The sequence below is a fragment of the Palaemon carinicauda genome, chromosome 15 (genome assembly GCF_036898095.1).
Source record: "Palaemon carinicauda isolate YSFRI2023 chromosome 15, ASM3689809v2, whole genome shotgun sequence".
NCBI lineage: Eukaryota > Metazoa > Arthropoda > Malacostraca > Decapoda > Palaemonidae > Palaemon > Palaemon carinicauda.
Window position 1 is genome coordinate 61,790,623 of NC_090739.1, and position 27,957 is coordinate 61,818,579.

Genomic DNA, 27,957 nt, shown 5'->3' on the forward strand with positions numbered 1-27,957 from the left:
TTACGTAGGAATAATATCAAGTTTCTCATTTATTTTCTCTTTCTTCCTTCTACCTATCTTAGTTTGTTAGGTTAGTTTTCTGGCCAGTGATTTTGAAAGGTAGCTGCCTGAAATGTTGTATTTACAATCTTCTTATTTCTTAGCCTAGGGATTTACTTAGTTGTAGGTGATCTTTTAAAGATCTTAAGGTTGGTTTTCCCTCAATTTGTATATTAATTTATTTTGCTTATTATTGTTACCAACCCATTATTTTTTTTGTTTGTAAATAAATATTGTAACTTTTGTTGAGGTGTTTGTTCTTTTGTTCCCAAATTGCTGTGTTACATTTTTACTGACCGCAAATTTCTGAATAGAAAGAACCCTTGAAATTACGGCCGTAAATAGGGTCGTAACAACAGTATTACAACTTAATACTAGGAACACAAGGGAGCATGGTTTACCTGCAGAGGTTCGAGGTCAGCTGTGCAAAGGACCCAGGATGCTGTTTCTCTCCAAGGGAGGAGAGGATGAAGAAAAGAAAAGGGCCAGACAGATCTTTTCATTCACACAGACTAAAACCGGGTAACAATGCCCACAACCTTCTGCTACTTGTCCAATAAGGAGCCTGAGGTTAGACCAGCTGTTGTGCAGCCACCACAGGGCCGATAGAGAATGTATCGAGCCTCCTGTGTGTCACGTATTGCAGGTAGTGGGCCGTGAAGGTGGTCTGACGCTTCCACACCCCAGCTTGCAGGACCTGCGTCACCGAAAAGTTCTTCTTGAAGGCCAGGGACGTAGCCACGCCCCTGACGTCATGCGCCCTAGGGCGACGTGACGGAGGAGGGTCAGGATTCAAGGCCAGGTGGATTACCTTACGAATCCAGGCTGAGATGGTATTCCCGGTGACCCTCCTCTTCGTTTCCCCGGTGCTCAGGAACAAAGCTCGCACCTGGGGGCGAACTGCAGCTGTTCTTTTAAGATACAACCTCAGACTCCTGACTGGGCACAGTAGGAGATGGTCTGGGTCATCTGTTACAGAACGGAGACTCGAAACCTGGAAAGAGTCGAACCTTGGGTCCGGCACTCCCGGGTTCTGAGTCTTAGCAACAAACTCAGGGACGAAGCTGAACGTTACCTCCCCCCATCCCCTTGAATGGGCGACGTCGTAGGAGAGACCATGAAGTTCGCTGACTCGCTTGGCCGAGGCCAAAGCTAGCAGGAACACCGTCTTCCAGGTAAGGTGGCGATCAGAAGCCTGGCGTAGTGGTTCATAGGGAGGCCTCTTAAGAGACCTGAGGACTCGAACCACGTTCCAAGGAGGAGGTCTCACTTCCGACTGAGGGCAGGAAAGCTCGTAACTCCGTATGAGAAGAGACAGTTCCAGCGAGGAGGAAATATCCATTCCTTTGAGCCTGAAGGCAAGACTTAAGGCTGAGGGATAGCCTTTCACTGCCGAGACTGAAAGGCGCATTTCTTCCCGCAGATAAACGAGGAACTCCGCTATTGCTGGTAAAGTGGCATCGAGGGGAGAGATACCCCTTCCACGGCACCAACCACAGAAAACTCGCCACTTCGCCTGGTAGACTCCTGCGGATGACCTGCGCAGGTGGCCGGACATCCTTTCCGCAACTTGTTGCGAAAATCCTTTCCCTGTGAGGAGATGCTGGATAGTCTCCAGGCGTGAAGCCGAAGCGAAGCTACGGCTTTGTGGTAGATGTTGGAGTGTGGTTGTTTGAGTAGCTCGCGACGTGGAGGGAGCTCCCTCGGGATCTCCGTGAGGAGCTGCAGAAGGTCCGGGAACCACTCTGCATGATGCCATAGCGGAGCTATTAAGGTCATCGAGAGATTGATCGATGTTCTGGTCTTGTTGAGTACCCTCCTCATCAGAGAGAACGGGGGAAAGGCGTACACATCGACGTTGTCCCACCGTTGTTGGAAGGCATCTTGCCAGAGAGCCTTGGGGTCCAGGACTGGGGAGCAGTACAGCGGGAGCTTGGTGTTCAGCGCCGTAGTGAACAGATCCACTGTCGGGGAACCCCACAAAGTCAGGACTTTGTTGGCTATCTGAAGATCCAAAGACCACTCGGTACTCACTATCTGCGTCGCTCTGCTCAGACTGTCGGCGAGCACATTCCTCTTGCCTGGAATGAAGCGAGCCGCTAGTGAAATCGAGTGGACTTCGGACCATCTCAGGATCTCTACTGCAAGATGGGATAGCTGTTCCGAAAAGGTACCTCCCTACTTGTTGATATAAGCCACGACCGTGGTGTTGTCGCTCATCACCACCACCGAGTGGCCTGCCTGCGAAGAGCCAGGAATATGGCCTTCATTTCTAGCAGGTTTATGTGAAGGTACTTTTCTGATCCTGACCACAGGCCTGAGGTCCTGTGGTTCAGAACGTGGGCCAAGAAGATCCACTCCCTTTCGTAGGTTCTCGTCTGCCACCCACCAACTGAGGTCCGCTCGTTCCGCAGATCCCATGGGGATCAGGATGTCCGGGGAGTCGAGTCCTTGACTCCACCGAGACTTGAGTCGCCACTGGAGGGATCTCATTCTGAGGCGGCTGTTGGGAACGAGACGGGTCAGGGAGGAGAGGTGACCGAGGAGACGAAGCCACGATTGGGCTGGGAGTTCCTCTCGATTGAGGAAAGGTTTCGCAACCTTCCTCAGCCTTGCTATCCTTTCGTCTGATGGGAAGGCTTTGTGGAGATTGGTGTCTATGACCATGCCTAGATATACCAGTTTCTGAGAGGGCTGCAGAGAGGACTTCTCGAGATTTACCACGATCCCCAGATCTTGGCAAACTTCGAGGAGCCTGTCTCGGTGGCGAAGAAAGGTCGCCTCCGAGTCTGCCAGGATCAGCCAGTCGTCCAGATAATGAAGGAGACGGATGCCGATCCTGTGAGCCCATGAAGAGATGATGGTGAAGACTCTGGTGAACACCTGAGGAGCTGTGGAGAGACCGAAACACAGCACCTCGAACTGGTAGATCTTGTTGTCTAGGCAAAATCTCAAGTACTTCCTTAAAGACGGATGGATTAGGATCTGGAAGTACGCGTCCTTCAGGTCCAGTGTGCACATAAAGTCTCGCGGTCTCACTGCAAGCCTGACCGTGTCTGCCGTCTCCATGCTGAACGGAGTCTGCTTGACAAACCCGTTCAGGGTCGAGAGGTCGATGACTGGTCTCCAGCCTCCAGACGCCTTTCTCACAAGAAAGAGTCGACTGTAGAAGCCTGGGGACCCGTCTACGACCTCCTGGAGAGCATCCTTCTCCAACATGGTCTGGACTTCGGCCCAAAGGGCCTGCCCTTTTGCCGATCCCATGGCAAAAGAGCTCAACGACACTGGGTTCGCTGTCAGGGGAGGTAGAGAGGCTGTGAACGGGACGCGATACCCTAGAGAGATCACGGAGATCATCCAGGCATCCGCCCCGAGTTGCTGCCACCTTGTCGCGCAACTCTGAAGGCATCCCCCCACTGGTGGACATGCAGGGGGATTGCCAACCCTAGCGCTTCCGGCCTCGGCTGGTACCTCTAGGGTTTTTGCCTCCCCTGGAGGACTTCTAGCCCCTCCTGCTCTTGGCAGGAAAGGGCTTAGACACCTTGGGCTTCGCTGCGGTGGTCGTCTTCTTTGTGTCCTTAGCAGGACGGGACTGCTGGACTGCAGGAGGCTTGTAGGGCCTCGGTGTCAGGGCCCTATGGATGAGGGAATCCTGGTTGGATTTCCTCCACCTCTCAGCGGTGAGCTCCACGTTCTTAGGCTCAAACAGGCTCTTACCGAGAACGGAAGAGTGTCTGAGCCTGCTAGACTCCGCACTGGGTACCTTATGATGGAACCTCTCGGCCACAGCGTCCCGACGCTTGAGGATCGTGTTGGCCCACAAGCTCGAGACTTGATGGGACAGAAACTCAATGGTCTGTGTGCCCGAGAGAAGAAAGGTTTCCAGCGCCTTCCTGGTGCTTTCTTTGGAGAGGTCCTCAGACTGCACCAGGATGCCCAGAGACCCCAGCCAGATGTCGAGCCATGAAGTCGCCTGCATGGCGCACTTGATGACCTTCTCCTGGCTCATGATCTCAGTGGCTGAGAAGGACACGTGCCGGTTGGAGAGTCTCTCGAAAGGGACTCCCCCTGTGAGTTCTTCCACGGAGTGATGCAAGGGAAGACTCAGAGAAGACTCCTCGAGAATCTCGAAGTACCTCCTCTGATGGACTCGAGGAGGAGGGAGGAGCTTATTACCGGCACTCGATCTGCTGGAGGAGGCAAGCTCAGTGAGCTGGCACTCGACCTTGTCCCTGGCACTCTTCATCCCTTGGGACCAGGGCAAAGCTGCACTGGCCCTAGAGGGTTTCTGAGTGCCGTAGACGCAGTCCAGGACCGTGTCCTTCCCTTCACGAGGTGGGACCTCAGGGTCTGGGATCCCATTAAGGTTCCTCATGAGGGTCAGGAGTTGCCGGAACGCGTGTTCTGACTCCTGGTGCTCTCCTCCCGAAGGACTTGCAGCAAAGTCTCCCGTCCCCAGTGGCTCTTCCTGGGGGGACACGTGGACATCCTCGACGACTCTAGACGGTTCCTGCCTGATCCTAGCTGACGATTTGGGAATCGTCTTAGAGTCCTTAGGCTCCCTCCTGGGCGGGATATAGGACTTGAGAAGCGAAGGAGGCAGGTCCTTCTCCACCTCTGGACAAGAAGACCTTTCGGGAAGAGGAGGAACCTCCCCCATTGGTGCGATGGGGGAGTATTCCTGCTCGTCCCACTCTCCTGAGGAGGGGTAATCCTCCTCCGCAGGGGAGGGCGAGAAGGTCTGAGGGGGAGTAGGAGCCTTGCGTAAGGATCTGCGAGGGGACAGAATAGGCCTCGGAGGAGGATCCACGGGAGAGACTCCTCTCTTCCTCTTCAGGGGGGAGGAAGCCGCCGCTGGTTCGTGACCCGAATCAGAGAGGGCTGGTTTAATCGCCTGCACAAGAGCTCTGACTAGGGTGCCGAACCAGGGCTGCTGTCTGACAGTTGCACTGTCGGACACTCCCTCTGGAGGGTAGGGGATCGAGGGATCCCTAGGAGGATTCGACAAACGAAGGTTCGCCTGCAGGGCTGAAAGAGAAGAATCCCTAGACCTGTCCGAGGAGCGCCCCCCCTCTGGCGAGCGCGCTGGCCTGCGCTTGCGGGGAGGGGAGCGCGACGAGGAAGGGTCCGCCTGGCGGCGATCGCGCTGGGGCTCGCACATCGGGCCCTGATCAGGGTCGCGCGTGGATGGATGGCGCGATACTGGAAACTCGCGCACTCGCGTGGGCGGGGGCGGGCGCGAGGGCGCACAGGTGGGTGTTCAGGAGCGATGGCGCGGTGGCGACAGTGCGGGAGCGTGGGCGCGCAGCAGCTGGAGCGGGAACATGGCTGCGAGAGCGCGTAGGCGATGGCGTAGGGATGCAGCGATCGGGAGCTGGAGCATGAGGAGGCCGAACGCGCGGGCGCACAGCGACCTGGCGCGGCCCCGAAGGGCGCGAGATAACGGAGGCGCCTGAGCGCGTGTCCGGAAGAACCGGCTGAGGGCGTGTTAGCGCTGGAGCAGGGTCGCGAGCGACCTGGGGGCGAGAAGGTTGGCGCTGGTCCGATAAGACCGGCACACTCGCCTATGGGCGCGCTGGTCGCGCTAGCGATTGTGGGCGCGCATCAGGATGCGGTCGCACCGGAGTGCGCTGCTGCGGAGGCCGCGCGGGGCGAGCCGCGTGAGGGCGCTCTGGAGTTCGTTGGGCAACCTTAGTTGTCTTAAATACAGGAATGGGGCGCGTAGCAGTAACAGGGCGCGATACTGGACCGTCGTGCGCGATCGTATCAGTAGCAAGCTCGTGCAGTCTAGAGAGAGAGCCCAGAGGCGGCCGTGAGCGCCCGTGCACTAACTTGGGAGCCTCTTGGGCGACGCGCTGAGCTGTAGCAACACGTGGTCGCGTGGGCGCTGGTGCTGGAACTGCGCGCGGACGCGTATCGCGCATCTCCCTAGGTGGGCGCGATGGGTCCAAAGCAACGCGCGGGCGCATTGGTGTGCTCGTAGGGGCTGGTACTGGAACCGTGCGTGGGCGCGTGTCGCGCTTTTCCCCCGAAGGGCGCGACGAGTCCGCAGGAACCTGTGGACGCCTGTGCGCCAACTCAGGAACCTCCTGGACCGCGCGTGATGAAACAGGAATTGGGGGGCGCCGAGGCGCTGGAGGGCGCGTGGGCGCAGGTGGCCGCTGGGGCACCGGTAGCGTACGCGCCGTATCAGGAACTGGCCGCGTGGGCGCAGGTGAGCGCGGTGGCGCTATATCAGGAGCAGGGCGCGTATGCGCAGTTGGGCGCTTGCGCGCTACTTCAGGAACTGCTGGAGGGCGACGGGGCGCCGAAGGGCGTGGGCGCGCAGGGGGACCCTGGCGCGTAACAGGAACAGGGGCGCGAACGCCTAAGGGTGAGCGCCGAGGCGCTATGTCAGGATCAGCAGGAACATCGGCAGGCGGGCGCGCAGGCGGTGCCTGGCGCTTAGGGGCGAGAGGCGCAGTTTCGCGCTCAAGTCCCTGCAGCCCAGAAGGGCCTGGAGACTGCGCAGAGGCAGTATCAGGTGGCGTGTGAAACGCATCAGGAGCTTTAGAAGTAGATGGTCTGGGCGACAGGTCACAATGTCCCGAAGGACAACCATCCTCCGAAGGGGATCGCGAACGATGTAGCTGGCAGGACAGGAGAACAGCGAGTCGTCTCCTCCGCAGAGGAATGTGGTGACGACGAGCCGAAGAGGCGCCTCTTAACCCCTTTGAAGGGGGAAGGAAGGCCTCTACGGCGAAGGGGAGGGCAAGCCTTCCGCCTTATACGCCCACGAGGGGCCGTGGGATCAGCAGGCTGACCATCGACGGGCCTCTGAAGAGGAGTCTCTGTAAGTGAACTCCCCCCAGAGGGAGTATCACCGGCAGAAGAGACCGTGGGACTAAGCTCCTCCCTCGAAGGATGTTCAGAGGGAGAGTCAGAGCCTTCCGCTACCTCAGCCACAGGAACGGGCATTTGGCTAGACCCACGGGATGTTTCCGTCACAACAACGTCAACCACAGACAGAGGATCTATCTCCGCTGAAGTTGGCGATTGTTTGACGGCCGCACCTAGTTTGATCATGTCAAACAGAGCTTCCTTGGAGGGCGAACCCTGCAGCCCCAAGGAAGACCAAAGCTGAAAAAGATCATTATTAGACACAACTCCCTCCTCCGGGGGGAAGGGGCAGCCGCCTCGCTATGGGAGGCAACGACCTCTCCCTCACCTCGGGATCGGTTAACAACATTACGGTCTACGCTACCACTCGGCGGCCTCTCGGAAGAGGCCGCTCGAGTGGGAGCTTCGGAGGAGGAAAGGGCGGCAGAAGAAGACGACCTGGGATTTTCTCTCTTCGGAGCAGCCTCCGAAGGAGAAAGATCCCTTTTAGCCTTCTTCTTACGTCGCCGGGCAAACCTCTCCCACTGGGAGGTAGACCACTCCCTACACTCAATACACACGTTAGACCTATCACACCGTTGGCCCCTACACTTTGGGCATAAGGAGTGAGGATCCGTGTCCACGGCCGACATAAAGGTACCACAAGGACGGCCGGGAAGTCCAGGGCACGTACGCATGATGAGTAATAGAGGCCAACTTCACACACACACTGAAAAGAGAAAGCAAACAAAATTATGGCAGTCAACAAAGAGGAGAGCGCTGACAGGTCTGTCGTCTCTCCGAGCCAAAAGTAAAATGAGCTATTCACCAGTGTGTGTGAGGGGGGAGGGGTAGCATCAACCTGCACCAAATTTTAATCCTGAAATTCACTGATTCAACTACATGATTTGGTCACAGAAGGTAGAATTTTACCCCTGAAATTCACTGATTCGGCTACATGATTTGGTCACAGCAGGTATAAAACTACTGGAACATAGTGTTTTTTATAAAACGACAGAAAAATAATCAACTGTATATCTGATGTTAGGTAGTAAATGGTATGCTAGTAAAGATAAGATGCAAAGGAATACAATTTCTTATTTTGTTAAGAGTTCTTCACCCCTTCTAATATGCACCTTGCACCAATTTTAGCTACAACTCTGTTATAGAGATTCAACAATTACAGTCTATACTCAGCCAAAGGAGCTATACAAATAATATAGCATCATCTGCATAACTAAATAACTTGTCTTATATTAAATCATGTATTTTATGTATCCAATATATTATACAAAGGGCCATGAACAAACACTACCCTGAGGAGTAACAGATCACATTTCGGTAAGCATCAATGTGGTCATCAACAACTACTCTTTGCAATGTAATACTTTTACATTCCATAATAATAAAAAACTATCCACCAACTTCCATTTCTCTAATTTTGAAAACAATAGCCTTATTACAAATGCTTTTAAAAGCAGCACTGAAATTAAAACTAATCCTAACAACTTCATGACCAAACTCTAGAAATATCTGTACAACATTAAGTAGGAAGAAGAGAATCACAAGCAACCAAGACCTTAAAAAAGCAAAACTGTAAACTATAAAGCAGATGATTACTTTCAGCTTTGGCATTCACGCATTTTGCCAACAAACATTACAAACTTACATGGTACAGGTGATACAGAAACTGGGTGATGATAAGCAAACCTAGATCTAAGACTTCCTTAAGTCAATCTGTTGACAACTGATTGCCTGACAGCTAAGCAAGGAGTTCCAGTCAGTGAAGAAGCAAACATGGGGATTTCCCAGGCAGTAAACCTGAAACCCGCTGATGTAGATCTGAAGACCCCGGACCCCTGCAGTGTGCTCTCCTGGGTATCAATCCAGGGGCGACAGCAGCAGATATATCTCACAAGGAGACAGAAGCAGCGAAAAAAGCCTGCCCGACTTTTCTTGGGCATTACCCAGTACAACTCTCACGAACGCCTCGCTCGCTTTCTCCACTCAGGGCAAGTCCCGTCAATGCACTGAAAGCCATAAACCTACACTCAACACACGGTGATGTCTGTGAACAGTCATGCCCCAAAGCACAGAGGGAGTATGTATCTAACAGGCTGCCGATTTCACCCCTCCCCAGGCAACAAGCTTCTTGCTTCCATTGCACAATTAAAAACCAATATTCGCTTCTCGAAAAAATTAATTAATTGGATGAGTTTGACAGGCACTGTCTTTACATCTATACACTACAGTAGTTAAAGTAAAAAAAGGATGCTCTCTAACTGGAAAGGGGAAGGGGCTCCCCAGCCCACACCTTCACCAGTTGGATAACTGCTTGTTACCCAAGTTTCATGACCAATTCCAACTCGTGCTGAAGGTTTGTATGTCGTGTAGGATCAAAGAATCATTTTGTATAGGTGTTTTTTGTCAAAAACACATTTATTGTTGATGGATCAAAAAATCCACGAAACAATGTCAGTAAGGCCTTTTAGCTGTGCATAGAAAACCATTGCCTAAATTTGCTATAACTTTTCTCAACATGATTTAGGATAACTCCTCCAATGCAAGATAAAAAAAACATTGCAGTCATAATAGCATTAATTAATAAAGTAGCATTAACCAAAGCCATAAAGTAGGTATGGGTTTGTTAGTTTTCACAGAATAAAAAAGAAAGGAGAGTAGATTTGATTGGTGATACGGTTGACTAAGTTATGTTTACTTAATAATATGAATTGAGAAACACCAATCAAGCATGCATGAACTACAAAGTAATGAATTGCTTAAAAAAAGACAAGGAGGATATAAAGTGTTAACATAATTAAACAATACAGATAGAACACTAGTTTAACAATTTAGAATTTACCTCTTGATATGTTTTACAATTTCTTTCACTTGCGCAACGCCCAATTATAAGAAGAGATCCTAAGGCACAAGCAGTAAATATCTGTAAAAAGAAAACTTTAATAATTAAAATAAAGTATATAGAATAAAAACTATTAATTCTCATCCGTTATACAAAATCCATCATCTGACAGAATAGTTATAATTAGACCCTTTAAATAGAAATAAGCTATTCATTGGTACTACAGCAAGTGATTTTCCTCATCAGAATAGACCCACACTCGCTCACAAGTGAAGTCAATCTTTGGTCATAATTGAAGTTTGACTCATACTTAAAAAGCAGAATGGTCATATCAGTTACAAGTACTGTGCATTTAAAAACCATCACTGTTTCAAAAAAGCAAACTTTCATCTTTACTAATGACACCACCCAATTTGGGTGGACAAACTTCCAGTTAAACCTCTAATTAAAAATTAAGGAGTCAGACAATGGAAGAAACCTCCACAGCTTAAAAAAGCCCCTCCCACTTGCTTCTGAACTTTAACTAACAGATTACATGTACAGTCACTGCTAATAAACTCTGGACACCTCCTTTAATGGGACAAAAATCAGAACAATGTTATAAAAATGGAAAAAAGGCAAAATTTTTGTTTAATTACATTTTATTCAATATTTCTATATTTCTCCATTATTTTTAAGAACATCTCTTAATCTTTTTGGCATGAAATGAGTTATCTTTAAAATACTATGCATCAATTTCTTCAACTCAACACTTGTAGATCACATCCTTCAACATAGGCAAGGATATTTTTGCTTCTCTCATGGCATTCAGTCATAACATCAGTAGGTCCAGCAGTTTTCTGTTGGATTCAAGTCTGGTGAGTTATTAGGCCAATTCAAATTCAAAATGATGTGTTCCTCAACCACGTTTTTAGCAGCATATAATCGGGTGCAAGGAGTTCCATCTTGCACAAAGAATCACATCCCTAAAAGATCTTTATATAGAGCAAGTTCATTCCCTAAAACATTAACATACTATTCTCCATTCATTGTTGTACTCAGTGGAAGAAAATATATACCACCACTGCAGCAGTATCCACTGAAACACTACTACACCATCATGTAACCAGGATGCTTTACAGTTTTGACTGTGTATCTTGATGCATAACGATTCGATCCATGGGGCCTCATTACCTACTTGCCAACTCTATGAAGGATATAGAGGCAGAATTCATCAGGATTCATCACTTAATAAAATCTTTTCGTCTTTTTTCAGTTCAATGCAAATGTTCTACGCAAAATTTATTTCACTTGTTCTTCATACCTCAAGAAAGAGGTTTCTTTGCTGCAACATGAGACGGAAGACCAAGGTCTATTTTTTCGGAGCAATATTGTACAGCTCTTTCAGATACGTTACCAAGTGAGATGTGATTTCCTAACTTCAAAAATTTTTCTGGCATTGATGGGTTTTTCATAACAATCCTTTCAATTATGTTGTCTTTCCTTTCAGTTGTCTTTCTTGGTTTTCCAGAGCCTTTTTTTTCCATTACAATGAGGTTTCTAAGTCACCCATTTTGGCACAGTTGCACCACAAGGATATGGTACTTTTGGCAATGCCCATCTCTTTTCCTATGGTTTTCACTGACTTCCCACCTCTCCATACTGTAAAAATCTCAACAGATATGGATTTTTTAGTCATACAGTACTTAATCACCAGGCACGAAGAGCACAAAATATAGCAATAACCAAAGAAGAGGATATGCCTGGAGCAAATAATTTGACATGCACCTCGCTTACTGAATTTTCATACACTGAATAGTCTAGACAGGACAAGACAATATTGCCAGACTAATGACATTGCCAAACCTATAACTGAATGAGAAAATGCAGACTTCATGGTAAGAATAGCAGAAAAAGTCTCCGACTGCAAATTTCATCATATAATGGGGTTTGGTTTGTTGTTTATTTGCAGTAACTGTATTACTGTACTAAGGTCAAGATATTGAGGTATGTAACTATCCTCAGCTACTAATAAAATGGTGAATACCTCGTAAAGTTTATATTCCTCATTTAAAAGTTTTATATGCTGATTGATATATCCATCAACAGCCTTAACAGCCAACATTTTACACTGTCCCAGGCTTATATGAATACACAGTATTCAGGAAAGGGTTTTTAAAAATAAATAGGCACCCCACTGCACAGAACTATCAATATCCTATTTATGTTTTACGGTATCAGTTTTTACAGCATTGCTCTTTGTTATACAATTTGATTTTGTTATAAAGAATAAGAAAATTATTCTTTCATCAAAGTAAATATATTAAAGTTAGGTAAATAGCCTACAATTCTATTTACATTATACAGTATTAATATACATAATCACTTATGATAAACTGAAACAAAGCTTCTATACCAAATCCACTAACTTTACAGACTACAGTCATGCACTGGGACCAATATGTACAACCCACAAATTAATTTCCTCGACCACAATATCACAAATTTTAAAGTAATTTGCATTTTTCCTAAACATAAAAACCCAAGATCTTTAATAGCAGCATAACATCGGCAAAGCTGAAACAACTGTTAGACTTTTAAAAAGGCAAACCTAGTTGGTTGCCAGGTGGAGGGTAAGCCTAGCCCACCCAACATGCAGAGCAACCCTCACTTTGACCTTTGGCCTATGTGCTTGTGGGGTGGTTAAGGCAGGTCATGTAATTTCAAGGTATCAGTTTGTATAGTTAGGAAAAATACAAATTGTTTTAGAATTTGTGATTTGTTCCTAAACATAATACAAACCCTCGATTAAGCACAAAAGTGTCAAGGAACTTCTGGGTATACTCTCATAAATAACAAGCCATAAAGGTAGTCTTGAATTTACAAACACAGACATTTAAAACCTGGCCAACAGAAAGATTCCTCTTGAAGGCTATGTTGGAGCCTATATCAATAACTTCATGAACTCTGGGCCTAGCTGGAACCTCAACTCTCTCAGCAGTCAACATGTACATTATATGGATTGTTTCCCGAAGCCAGGAAGAGATCTTTCTTTGTCCTACCAATGCTAAGGTAGAGTTGCTGACACTTAAGCCTGAGGAGTTAGGTCCTTTTCAGATACACAAGCAGAACCCTCACGGGATACAAAAGAATCTCCTCTCAATCACCACCCAACGCTTCATGTAGAGAGGGGATCAAGATGGTCTAGAACCTGGGGTTATTCACAGACGGGATCTGGTATTTGCCCACAAAGTCTGGTACAAAACTAAAGATACCTCCTCCCACACCTCAACACGGGTAATCAAGTAAGAAAGGCCATGCGACTGGCCCAATCGCTTCATCGAAGATAACATTAACAGAAAGACAGTTTTGAAAGTCAGATCTTTGTCTAACAACCTCCTCACAGGCTCAAACAGGGTAAGCGTAAGAGCCTTGAGAATGAGGGTCACGTCCCACTCTGGAATCCTGAGGTCCCAGAGTGGATAAGACTGCTCAAAGCTCCTCATGAGCATAGACAACTCCAATGAGGAAGAGAGGTCTATATCCGTCCGTCAACATACCATGCCAAATCTGAGCAGTAGCTTTTGACATCCGTAGCTGAGATGCATTTCTGTCTGCAAAGGAAGATGAGGAAATCCACAATCTGTGCTAGAGATGCTCAGACTGGAGAGTTTTCCCATCTAAAACACCAATGGCTAAAGGTGGCCCACCTTCCATGGCAGACAGTTGCAAAGGACGTCACAGGTACAGTACTCAGACAATCCCTGTATAGTACCTCACAAAAATCCTTTTACTCGGAGGAGATGCTGCATGGCCTCCAAAGATTTAGTTCCAGCGACTTCACTGATTGGTGGTACTGTACCTCTGACAGAAGAGTATGGAATATTGAGGTAGTTAGCTCTCTTGGAACCTCAACTAGAAGTGCAACCAGATCAGGATACTACTTATCATGTGGCCATCTAGGAGCCACAGGCATCATCCTGACTCCTAGCATAATCAAGACTCGGTTCAGCAGTGCACAGATCAGACTAAACAGAAGAAAGGCGTACACATTCCTGTGATTCCATGGATGTTGGAAAGTGTCTTTGAACAAGGCCAATGGATCTAGAACAGGGGAATAAAAAAAGGGGAGTTTCCTGTTAAGACACATGGAAAACAGGTCAATTCCTGGAGAACTTCACAAGACAAAAATCTCTCCACAACACAGATGTAGGGAACACTCAGACCCTACAACCTGCCCCTGGCAACTCAGTGTGTCTGCCAGTACATTCCTCTCGCCCAAAATTTACCTGGCTGACAATTCTATGGCATGGAATGCCACCCAGATATGCATCCGCTTCCACAGCTCACAAAGAGGGAAAAAGACTGTCCCCTCTTGCTTGTTGATATAAACCACTACAGTAGCATTGTCACTCAACAATATTACTGAATGCCTCCATAAATGTTCTTTGAAAGCTTACAGAAGTTTCAAGGCTGCTTACATTTCTAGGATGTTGTTGTACAGATGCATCTCTTCTCCTGACCACACACCTGAGGTGACCAAGTCAGTCAGATGTGTGCCCCACCCGTCTTTTGAGGCATCCGAGAACTGTTGCATGTCCTTGCAATAGTTTCCTCATCCAGCCATTAGGTAAGATCGTTCCAAGCCTCCTGCTCTACTGGAACAGAAAGGGAAGGGAGATCCCAGGTGGCTAACAAATGATCCTTAGAACACCACTGAAGAAATCTTTGTGGAGCCACCCATGAGGAATGAGCTTCTCCAACAGGGAAAGGTGGCCAAGAAGGCTATGCCAGTACCGAGCTAGAATTTCTGCCTTGAACAGAAATGGTCATGCCTCCTCGTATGACAAAGAGACACTCGCTGCTGCTGTATCTGTCAATATGGCCAAATCTATATAGTCAATTCTTGTTATCAATATTTTTGGTATTCGTGAATTTCTTATAACGCATTAGACATCAGCAAATTATACTATAATACTCAATGGCATCAGCTTGAGATCAGCTGATGACAAACCAAAATGAATAACAATCAGTAATCGCTATTGTTTAAATAATAAATTTTGAAGTAATTTACCGGTAGATATTTTAACTATACAGACCTGAGTTCTTTACATAGCAGAATAACAGCAGTGAAGCTGGAATACGGTAGTTAAAAACTATTATGAGGAGTCAACAACTGGCCAATAGTTACCAGCCAGTAGCAGAGGAAGTATTGGGGAAGCAAAAACCTGCTGGCTCACTGACAAACCACTTTGATGGCAGCTGGGAATTTTTAAGGGGTTGTTGAAGGCAGGAAAGTATGAGTTAGAACTCCGGTTTGTACAGTTAGGAAAAATCCAAATTACTTCCAAATTTGTCATTTGTTCCTAAAAAAAAAAAAAACAAGCCATCGTCCTTTACATAGGAGACTCATCCTTAGGTGGGAAGAAGTCCCCTTTCCAACTGGTTGGGAAACTTAACACAGAATACTCAGAATTCATGCATTTGGAATGCTGAAAGAGTTAAGGATCTCACCACCACGTGCACCAGTGGCTTAGTAATACCAGCTTCAAAGAGTTGTTCTAAGCTGAAAATCTTTATCATAAACCTGGCATAAATATGATTATGGGTTTGCCTGGATCACATTGTATGGCACACATATATGATTATGGGTTTGCCTGGTTACATCACACTTCCCCTCGTAAGGAGTACAGTATGGAGAAAAGACTCTTCCTTACCCGAGTACAGAACAATCACATGCTGAATAAGGCTTACCTTTAACGAGATCAAATCCACCTGACAAGGCCTTTTGATAGCTGTCCCCCACAAGAGGGGGAAGACAAAGAAAAGAAAAGCTCGGACATTCTTCACTTTAAACCAAGACTAGCACGACCTTTGCTCTCAATTTGATGTTAATGCTCCTGTGAGAGGAGCCAAGAAGGTATACCACCAGCTGTGCAGCTAAAACAGGCCATACGGAAAAAGTATCTGGGGACCGGTGAGTCACATCACTCAGATAATAAGCCGTGAACATCGTTTGAAGTTTCCATACACCAACTTGTAGTACCTAAGTCACAGAAAGATTCATTTTGAATGCCAAAGAAGTGCTTAAAATCTGACTACATGTGCTCTTACTGGTGTTCTTCCCGAGGAAGAAGGCGAGGATGGAGATAGGGTCCGAGGGCGATGACCTCTCTTAACCAGAAAGAAATTGTGTTCATCGTTACATTTTTCTTCATCCTCCCTGTGCTGATGAAAAGATGTTACATGTGAGGACTAACAGCATATACACACTTGAGATAGTGCATCGCTCAAACTTTATTTAAGACACTTCTCACCATGCAGAATGGCAGAAAAGCATGAACATCGATGTCATGCCACTGCTGTTGGAAAGCGTCCTCGAATGTCGCCACTGGATCTGAAGAGCAGTAGATGGGCAGCTTGTGGTTCAGTGAGGTAACAAACAGGTCTACTGTTGGCAAACCCCACCAAGTCATGATTATTGTCGCTTTCTGAGGACTCAAAGATCACTCAGAGCCAACCAGTTGTGTCCTCCTCCTCAACTTGTCTGTTACTACATTCTTCCAGCTTGCCATGAAGCGGGCCGACACGGAAATCGATTTGAGTTCCACCCATCTCGCAGTCTCTAATGCAAGATGGCAAAGATGCAGAGACATGGTACCTCCTTGTTTGTTTATATAGGCCACCACTGTGATTTGTCATTCATCAACATCACTGAGTGACCTTGAAGAGGGAAAATATGGTGGAGCACTAGAAAAAACCCTCTCGACTCTTAAAACATATATATGGTCTCAGTGCTCCTGCTCAGACCAGAGCCCTGACACCATATGCTGACAGATGTGAGCTCCCCAACTTTCCTTGGACGCATCTGTGAATAATAGGAGGTGTCAAGAGTAGGTAACCTTTCTGGAGGTTTGACTTGTCCAGTCACCATTACAAGCCCATTATGGCCTCTTCCCCTATCGGTACCGGTGAGAGGGGATGGTAAAGATGTTGAGACTAATGCCCTTTAGGTTCCCACTGAACTGACCGAAGGTTAAGGTACTCAGCGCTGCAAAGATGTCAGATGCCTTAATAACTTTTACCACTGATGTACCAGCAGATGAGGCTGTCGAAGGAAGGGGAAGAGCTACCTTTCTTAGTTGGGATATCCTATCCTGAGACGGATAAATCCTTCCGAGAACCGTGTCTATGTCCATTATGAGGTATGCGAGTCTTTGCATGGCAACTAGCAGACTTTTCATCATTCCCCATGTTCTCTAGATCATGAATAAAAGAAAGGAGCCTGTCTCCGTGGAAGAGAAGGGTTTCCTCTGACTATGCCAGGATTACCCAATTGTCCAGGTATCAGAGGCAACAAATGATGTTGGCATGTGCCCACGCCAAAACTAGAATGAAGAAGTTCAAGTCACACTCGACCTACTCTGTATCCAGAAGCTTTGGTCCTGCTGGTTTAGGAAGAATCCCCTCTGATTCTTCCAAGTTATGTTGTGTTCTTTTTTGGAGACAGTACCCGGTAGGCCTCGAGAGGTAGTCATCTAAAATAAGGTCTCGCCCTACCTACTTGAAAGATGACTGAGACAGAAGGAGGGCGGTTATCGTGACCCTGCCAGACTCCCCTATGGACTCAGAGTCCTGAATCCTTTTGGGAATCCTTGGATCCAGTGAGAGGGATGACTTGGGGACAGTCTTCCAGTCATTGCTCTCTTTGCGGCAAGAGACTGCCACTAAGGGAGAGAGGTAAACAGAGGATCTTTCCTGTTCCTGGAGAACATCCATAAACTGGGCAGAGTTGCAGGTTGCCGTCATCCTTCCTCCATCTCTTGGGTAAAGGGGTGCGAGGAGTAGCAAATCCAATTGGCGAGAGGCAGTAGTTATCTACAAGGGTGATCTCCCTAGAAAAGAGATCCCCTATGACTCCTAAGCCGAGTATTCCCTCGAGGACGCATTTCCTACATCTTCTCCCATGATGTCTCCTAATGTCCAACTTAAAGGTACAGTATATGATGCATTGTTGCTTTTGTTACAGGAAATGAAAACACAATTAGGGTTGGATGCCTGTTGAGCTTGGTTGATTCACGTCTTATTGATGAGAGTCAAGAAGAGGTACTTCATGAAGAAGAAGAGGGTTCCATGGAAAAACGTCCAGGCAAAATTTGGCTAGCACGTTCAGGCACGTGTTCAACTAAGGTGCATTTAGTGTGTTCAGAATTAGGGTATCTACTGTCTAACATGTTCGGGTGATGCACATGTCGCACGTTGCCAATGGGTTCTTGCATATCTGTCGGGAGATATACACATAGCGCATTCAGGACAGATGCGTTTCGTACATTCAAGCAAGAGGAGTCTAGCACGTTCAGAGAGACACGTCTAGCGCATTCAGGAGCGACGCATCTAACACGTTCAGGAGAGACACGCCTAGCACATTCAGGAGATATGCCTAGAGTGTTCAGGAGAGACATACCTACCACACTCAGGATAGACACGCCTAGCGCTTTCAGGAGAGACACGCCTAGTATTCAGGAGAGACACGCCTAGTGCGTTCAGGATAGACATGCCTAGTGCATTCAGGAGAGACGAGCTTAGTGTGTTCATACAGGGAGCATCTACTATATACAATTCATGTGATATGCATTTAGTGAGTTCAGGTGAAGTATGTCTGAATAGGGTACATGCAGGTGAAGCATGTCTTGTAGAGGCGCGTGAAGGAAAAGCTCACCTGGATGAGGCGCGTGAAGGAAAAGCACGTCTGGGTGAGGCGCATGAAGGAAAAGCTTTTCTAACCTCCTGGCTAGTACAGTGGTAACATGTTTGCCTAGCATTCGCATGGCAGCAGATCAATCCCAGCCCGGGACTGTGAGTTTAAGCTTTTATTGGAGAGGCCACTGCTGTGGTTGGGCTTGCCCCGCAAACGTTCTGGAGAGCACCTAATCTGATGACACTGAAACTGAAACGAGATACCTTTACCCTTTACATTTGGAAGAGGCATTTGAAGGAAAAGGTCATATGGATGAGGGACGTCGTGCCGAGACATATCCAGGAGAGGTACTAGAGGGCAAAGCACGTCTGAAAGTTAATGCGAGTTGAGGTGTGGCAAGTCAAGGACAGGTGCTAGCAGGAGAAGCTCGCCTGGAGGTTGAGATGCACTAGGGTGAAATACTTCTAGGAAGGCACTAGAAACCGACACGCATCTGGAGGTTGAGGCATGCTGGGGCGAGGCATATAGGGGTGAGACGGTAGGAGTTGAAGCTTGTCTACTTGAAGTGCGTGATGGAGAAGCGTGGCTGGTTGAGGCCATCTCTGGAGGATACTCCTAACATCTGGGCTAGAGAAGAGGAGACTTGCCTACTGAAAGCCCGCCTACGATCGTACTCCAAAGAGGAAGGATCTGGTAGAAGTAGTATAATAACCCTATGAGCATGCTCTGAAGAGTCAGTGTAGTCAAAAGGAGGAGTCCATCTATGGAGGCAAGGGTCAGGCACTCTATTAGAAATCCTCTGGGCAAGTGATGATATGTGCTTCACTCGGGAAGGGTACCTGAGAGACAAGTCTTCACTGAAGACTCCAAAGGTAGCTGGGAGACGACTGCAGACTTCAACGAACTGAAGGGCTGACATCCTCCAAAGTAGGGGCTGCAAGATGATCCTGCTTGTGTCTGCAAGACAGAGCCAGCTTCAACTTCTCTACGAAGGTGAACCTTGAATTCCTAAGAAGGGCCATAGCAAATGTAAGTCATTATCTAACTAAAAAGAAGATGGCTCGCTATGAGAAGGAGGGCCCACCATTTCGCTAGGTAAAATGGATGGACCCCTTACCCCATGGCTTGCCCTAAGATTTAAAGCCCACCACTTTTATTCGATTGGCCCCAGGAGGACACCAATGGAGAAGAGTCAGAAGGCAGAGTACCAGGGTTGGAAAAAGCAGAAGATGACCCTGAAGGTGAAGAATACTTCTTGGGCTTCTGCATACTTCTCTCAATGATGATTTTTTTAGAATGTGATAATGTTGTCTGTTATAACTACTGGTGAACTGACAAAACTGAATGCCTCATAACCTACACCTAGCACACAAGGAAGATTAAGAACAATCATGACCACTTCAAGAAGCACAGAGAGTATGGTTCTACATCTGGTTAAGATATAAATCACTTGCAATGTTTACCCTTCCCCCAGCAAGTGTGAATATTTTACTTTACATCCATCACAATCAACAGCCAGCAATCACTTTCTGTAAGAAAAAAAAAGATAAAAAGGTTTGGTAAAGGTATAACAGTACATTCGTACTTGTTGCTGCCTAAAACAAAAGGGACATGCTTCCGACAGGCAGAGGATGGGGCTTCTCACTCAGACCCACCACCTGTCGTTAAATACCTCATTAATGATTTCAATGTCTGTTCCAGCTCCGCTGAAAACATAGTCCCTATTTTAAAGGACAAAAGGTTTGTATATATGTAGGAACAACTTTTATTTTAAGTTGGGGTTCACTTCAAATGAAATCCATACATTACAGGTGAATCAACTTTCAAAAGCTAAGACATCATATCAAGTGAGCTCTAGCTTTCCTTGGAAAATTATATAAAACATATATTCAATTTTCCTTTATGGGCGGTCCTACTTTATAACTTTCTGTACACCATTGTCTCAATCATCAAAGTTTCCCTTAAATCACAAAGATGACAATCAATTCATTACAACTTTCAATTTTACATGTGCAATGGAAATGTATACAGAATTTTCTAGCATATCAGTATTTTACCAGTTCACTATTCTTATAGCTTCCTTTGAACCACTCAGTTTCAGTTAATCACACTCTTTTTAAACCAAACAACAGGAGGAAAACATTTCCGTACAGCAAATCCACCAACAATACACAAGTAATGTATCTTAAAACTATTGACAATTGTATAATAGAAACATGCTTTGCAAATAACCAAGCATAATATTGGTATAGTACCTACCACATGAATAACATTTCCAAGTACTATTCCACCTGCTTCATGGAATGCTTCTGGGAAATTTAAAAGACCAGCTCCTAAACCAGCATTTACTATCAGGAACATTGCCTTTCCCCAACCAATACCTGAAAAGGAAATAATTCAATTGAGTAAATTGAAGAAATTGCATGTATTACATGCAAGAAAAAATTAAACCACTTAAACATAATCCTAAAAGGATTAGTATTGGATCTATTAGGAAAAAAGAAAATAAGCACATAAATACAAAACTAATGTTATTATTAAAACATAATTCTTAAACCATAATTACAATATTTATCAAAGTTCACTTCCGTTCCTCCTTTGGAGGAGACAAAATCTAAACAAAAATTTTTACATCTTGCCCCATCGATACAAATTGATGAATTGTCTAGTGCTCCCCAGCCATCCTGGATTTCCAGCATAAACGGTGGCTGCCCAGTGAGTGCATGGCCTTTCTTGTTCTCATCTAGGAGTGTACCAAGAACTTCAAAGAATGTTTTGCCCATCACTATTGGGGAAGGGAAACCACTAATGAACTTTGGTAAGTACTGAAATTAATATGAATTTAAAGATTATTTTAAATTCAACTTATCTTGCCAAAATTAATTGTTGCCTACAACACTAATGAGGCAGGATTGTAGTGGTGGGCAACTTCTCAAGCAAAAAGACTATACTGTACCAAAAATAAATCACAAAAGTATGGCTCTTACCTATACGTACTCAAGAATTGCCTTCATCACTTTAAAAGCAAGTATCTTTTTGAACGACTGTATTATACAGTACTGTACTTGAATCCTATTGGCCCCATAATGCAACCAAACCTATATGGCTAGTCCCTAAAGCTACTACGTACATCTAAAACCAGAGCCCTTACTAAATCTTAACCATACATGTGTCTGGTTGCTGCTATAGGATATACATACCAATCATCCCAAACTCTCCCCCCCCCCCCCCACACATATAATACATAGCAAAGACTGAGGTGCTTCTCTACTGAACTGCTTTTAGAACCCCATCAAAGGAAAAGTTTCTAATACAGTAAAAACATAATTTGTAAACTTAGCCTATGAATTACATCAAATAGTTTGGTTAATATATGATACTTTAATTTCTAGTGAAACTGGAATTCGCTATAAGAGATGAACGAGTACTGGCTATTTTGGTATTTTTTTCTCCGTAAGACTAATGGGTTATGGGACATAATAACTTACATATCGATCAATCAAAATGAGAAGACCATTTCATTTTCTAAGTCCATTATTCACTTTTGAAAGACTGATTGTGGGTTACTGCCAAGGCATTCCCTGCATTCACTTTTGGTAGCTTTCTGTTTTTTGTATGATGTAATCATTACCTGATGTTTTTAACCAATTAAGAACTTCCAAATATTTATGCATAAGATCCCGAATGTTGTTTTAAAAGACCCATTTTTATCCCATCCAGTTTCAGTTCCATCATAACTATCATTGGAAGACGACGTTTTCCATGAGAATTAAATGCATTTTGAAGTTTAGTGTAATTTTTTTTTTTCTCAGTTATTAATCATATAGTATTTTAAACACTCCCTATCAGTATATAGCTATTGTTGCTCATGCAAAAGTAAAAAATATCCCCAAAATAATGACCCACATGAATGACATATGCAGCTCACCTATGCAACGCTTGCCAGAACAGAAGAGCAGTGAAATTGTTCATTTGTGAGAGAAGTGAGCCACAGCAGAGTAAAAACCATTAGAGGGCAGTGATGTGAATCATAGTTAATTTTAAGATACTTCAATTTCATGCCACTTGTATATCAGCGGCCAGTTCCTCACCCGTTCATTAAAAACGGACATCAACTAACCTAAACTTTCCTCCCTAACCTAACACACAAGCCGTTTCCTTACCTACTTACCTAACGGGGTGCTAACGCCCACCTGCAACCCCCTTACACTGCCGTATTCTAAGTTAGGCATAATAATACATACAGTTGGCCGCTATCATACATACACCCTCATGCCACTTACACGAACCATATATCTATTTACTGGGTACTTGTGTTTATTATGCATTTCTGACCATTACTATTACTGCAAATCAGTCGTTTATAGGGTTTCCCCACCCAAAAACCCAGTTTCCCATAATTGATATTAAATGGGGGGTTGAATAACTCATAGAAGGGTGGTTTACCCCAATATTCATGGTCTGAAATGGACAAAACACACAATAACAAGTAGGAAAAATATATGGTTCATGTATTTGGCCAGAAATTAAAGTGACATACATTTACCAATAGTTCATGGTCTGGGAATGATTCTAGGTTAGGCTAAATCAATATACGAAAAGCCAATTTTTGGACTGTACGAGATTCTGCCTCAATGTTGTCTAGCATGCATAACCTAACCTGACCTACACATGCTTAATTAAACAGGGAATTTGCTCTCATCAGTCTGCAGCTACAAAACGAAACACCCTCGGACAATGTCCTTCATAAATGATTTTAAGACTTGTCCTATTTGAAACATAGCAATTCTAAGTTACTAACCAGCATAATCATCATCGTCATAAGCGCTGTCAAGCTGGCACGACTGGATAACATCGCCCCCAATATCACCTGGCAGCGAATACTGTTCATGATTTTGGGCCAGCAAACTGTGTGTGTCATCATCTTCAATAATGTCTTCATCGACGATTGGAGTGACGAGTCCAACGACATAGCGGTCAGATGATCCAGGTCCAGATCTGTTTCTTCGTAATCTCCTGGCAGCTTCCGTACTTACAACTGCTATGGGGACAATACTATCTGCTGCATCGGTGGATGGTTTTGACGCCACTTCTTCAGACGGCATAGTATGGGCTAAACTCATCACTATGTGCAAAGAAAGGCTAAATTACTTGCATTCCCTGCCGTATATATTAGCCTCGAGTAACAGCACAAAATGTAAGAAGGCCAATATTTATGTTGTTTCGATCATTATTACACCCATCACAAACGTAAACTATATGCTACGGACAATTCACTCGCCTAATGAATTCAATTAGGCATATGCAAAACTTAGTCACGAGAAGATAAGTCACTCAGTTACTCCCCCTTGCAATCAGCTGATGAACGTAGTTGCTAAAGTGACAGTCACTGGCCAGAGCAGCGTTTGTTTACAATTGTTCCGCCTCCGATTACGTCCCCATGTTGACCAACATAAAACTTTTTCCTTAAGTTTATATTTAATGCTTAAATTATACCTAAAATAATAATTGCACATATTTCTTTATATCAATTATAATACAAATGTATACTGGATTGTTACAAGAATTCAAGTAGTTTTGAATATCCTAAGTCATATATTTTCCAACTACAACAAAAGTTTGTAGCCCTGTCAACCAGCTGATGCTTTGAAGTCAATGGACCCGCAAATTCCCGTAGAGTAGTTTTTTGTTTCACTAAATTCGTTCAGATCCATACATTTTACATCTATGGAGGTTTCAGACAGTGTTTTCACAATCAATAAGATATCACAGGGTATAGCACAGCGGACGTTGGGTACACTGCGTATTTTAATAATTACCAGTTTAGGTGCGATCTCCTTCAGTATTGCTAGATTTTTTGTTAATAGCTACATGTATTGATTGATAGTCAGTAGCATAAAACTAAAAAAAATGACTTGATTATAAATAAGTTTGGTCGTTACCTTCTTACTCTTTAAAATGAAGGTCATTACTAGTCAAAAACGTATTTCACAATATTTGCAAGAGGGATTATCTTCAATATGCGTGTAAGCAAACTTATAGAGCATCCATTTTCACATTTTTTTCGTTTAAAAAATGAAAATTGGGATTTGTCTAATCCACTTCAGCTATCTATATCATTTTAGGTGCAAATGGAATAAGCACGGTGTTATCGATTCATCCTAACAAGAAACAGGTCAGCGCTAATTATAGCTATTTATTTCTACAATTTCTGTGAATTCCTTTCCTGATGAGATTAATATAAAAGTTTTATTTCAAAGCTTGCCCATTTGCTAGAAAATATCATAGTACCTCAAAATCGCTAAGAAAGTATACCATTTTAAAGTTCATGTATGTTTTAGAAATATATAAAACCCTTAACAAAATAGAATAGTATTTACTGATTTCTCATCAAAGTTTCAATTAACTTAATTTTGATTAAACTGTAGCCATTCTTTTATTGCTCTCTCTCTCTCTCTCTCTCTCTCTCTCTCTCTCTCTCTCTCTCTCTCTCTCTCTCTCTCTCTCTCTCTCTCTCTCTCTCTCTGTATATATATATATATATATATATATATATATATATATATATATATATATATATATATATATATATATATATATACATATATACACACACATATATATATATATATATATATATATATATATATATATATACATATATATATATATATATATATATATATATATATATATATACATATATATATATATATATATATATATATATATATATATATGTGTGTGTGTGTGTGTGTGTGTTCAAATCTTTCGGAAAATTTCAAAGTTAGATATCTACACTTAGAGTCTCTGTCTACAAGGGGCTTCTTATTCCTCCCCCCCCCCTACATTACTACATAATATGTTGGAAAGCCTTTGGGTAAGGTACTATACTGGGTAATGTCATTTTTATCAGCATATTTTGTTTTTCATAAAACACACACACACACACACACACACACACACACACAAAGCTTGTGAAGAATGGCGAGTAGATAGAATCTCACAAAAGAACCTAAAAGGCATTCTTAAAACCTTTAAGTCAGATCCCACATGTGGGTCCAGATCTATATATACATGCTGAGCTTGTGTTGTAAGAAAGAAAACAAACAAACCTATGAAAGGAGAAAAATCTGATTTGTTTAGTTTAGCAATAAAAAAGATACTCCATGTTACATGATGAAATGGAAGCAAGTGAAGATGAATGAACAGCAATTTAACAAAAAAAAAATGGAATCAGCACTACAGATAGGTGGAAAAAGTTCCTTAACAAGATCAAGGAAAACTATCAACAAATAAAAGAAAAAAGTATTGAAAAAATAGAAAATGAGGGTAAAATCCAAGCCATATGAAATAGAATCAGCAGAACTTTCCCAAACATTAAATAACCTGAAAATTCAAGACATTCGTAAATACAACCGGACCAAAATTGAGGAAACACCAAAGAAAGGAAGAAACATCAAGTTGATGAAAAAAAAAATTGGAACGTGAAAATTGAAATAACAACAGAAGAAATGGAGTGATAAAATTGCAGAGTATTTCCATTCAAAGCTATACAATAGTGATATAATAAATAACTTTGTCAATATATATAATGAAGCACCTGAACCGGTACATAAAGTAACAGTAGAAGAAGTAAATATATCATTATAAGATATGAAAAGAGGCATAGCAGCGGGAGATGATGAACTAACAATTGATCAACTGATTTATTGATATTGAAAAAATTTCATAATAGCATAACTCGCTGGCCTCTAAACAAACGTTTGCAAAAACGCTCTTTACCTACAGTTCGGAAATAGTTATCATTACATTAATTCACAAAAAAAAGGGATATACAAAAGACTTGAAAGATTACCACCAAATAGAGTTACTCTCAATTTATAAAATATTCACAAATATCATATTAGGCCGAATAAGAAGGCAGCTATAGTTTAATCAACTAAGAGAGCAGGCAGGTTTTAGAAGCAGATATTCAACAGTTGACCATATCCATGCAATTAGACAGCTAATGGAAAAAATCAACTGAGTATGAGAAACCACCATGTATAGAATATGGGAAAGTTTTTGATTCTGTAAAAATTTCAGCAGTGATGAAAGGCCTTTAAAGGCAAGAAATAGATGAGTTTTATGTTAAAACACTTGAAAATATCTATACGGGCAGCAGAGCAATCCTAACACTACATATAGATAGTGAGAAAATTCCTATTGAGAAAAGGAAACTCCATCTCTAAATTATTTACAACGTACCTAAAAGAAGTTTTTAAGAATTAAGATTGGGAAGATGTGGGAATTAACAATAATGGGGAATAACTGAACAACTTGAGAATTGAAGATAACATAGTTCTATTCAGTGAATCATGGGAAGAATAGCAAAAGATGATGGAAGATTTTAACAGAACAAGATATTTTTTTTCTTATGATTTTTAATTTGGATAACTTATTATAGTTACCCCTTATCCTTTCATATTTTCATTTCCTCACTCGGCGTTTTCTTTTACTTAAACATGGGGGTACTAAGGTAAAGTGGCAGTTTACTATATACTTGGGCTTTATGGTGTTACAGCGGTAGAAACATGGAAAAAAAGGACATAGGCCACGTACGTTGGTTCTTTAATAAGATATGTGTTTTGAGATATAATTCTTACACTGGATTTTATTATAATTTACGCATTGCTAGCCTAAGGTAATTTTATTTTTTATTTCTGTTGCCAACCCAGGGCTGATTATGTTTTGTCCACTGCACCAGCCCTTTGCTAAACACTGATTCAGTTTTGATATACCAAATCGTTATGATTATTCTTGTGTATGTTTTCTTAGAGTTGTATGATTGGTCTGAGTATTGTAAATAGAAATCTAAACCACGCCTGAACCTTACTTTCTACAATTATGAGTATAAGACCCTGCCTGAAAGTCCTGATCTGACACCTCAACATGCAAAAAAAAAAAAAAAAAAAAAAAAAAAAAAAAAAAAAAAAAAAAAAATGCCCACCTGTCTGGAAGAAGAACCCAGGTGAAACCCTTTGACCCAGCAATCTGAGCATTCGCCTAGAGAGCCAACCTAGTACACATGTGCTCAAGATACACCTAGGGGCAAACTGAGACTCAAAACCAGCCATGGGGCATGGAGTTTTGCGTATGAGAGCAGCACACTTGGCAAGCGAAGCGAGCCTATTCGGCTGGAGATTTGAAGATTTAGAGGAGGCGTGCTTTAATGTCCCAGGAGAAATTTTGGAAAAAAAAATAACTGGTTTGCGTGCCTTTTTAGGACATCTAATAAATCAATTTCAATGGAAATAAACAAACTTCTATAAGTTACTATGCCATAGCCTGTATGTAATAAAAACACAGTAGGCCAACATGAATCAATATATGTTTACTACAAGTGCTGAATAAACATATTTTGTCCATATTAACTGATAATAATTCTAATACAACCACTGAAATACTATTATCACTATTACTGTACCATGAAAATATCAATATAATTTTGTTGTTACTATTATACTTATTCTTGATA

General features: G+C 43.7%; 1 protein-coding gene across 1 annotated transcript in view; it reads right to left on the reverse strand.

The window, feature by feature from the left end:
• The window catches only part of LOC137654628 (sodium-coupled neutral amino acid transporter 7-like), an 84,795-nt gene extending 60,924 nt beyond the window's left edge, over positions 1-23,871 (reverse strand). The window contains exons 1-3 of the mRNA XM_068388426.1: positions 23,239-23,871; positions 20,697-20,818; positions 9,761-9,841 (exon numbers count right to left, since the gene is read on the reverse strand). Coding sequence (XP_068244527.1) covers positions 9,761-9,841; positions 20,697-20,818; positions 23,239-23,560 — 525 coding nt within the window. The 5' untranslated portion in view covers positions 23,561-23,871. The remainder of the gene's footprint in view (positions 1-9,760; positions 9,842-20,696; positions 20,819-23,238) is intronic.
• Positions 23,872-27,957: the final 4,086 nt, after the last annotated feature.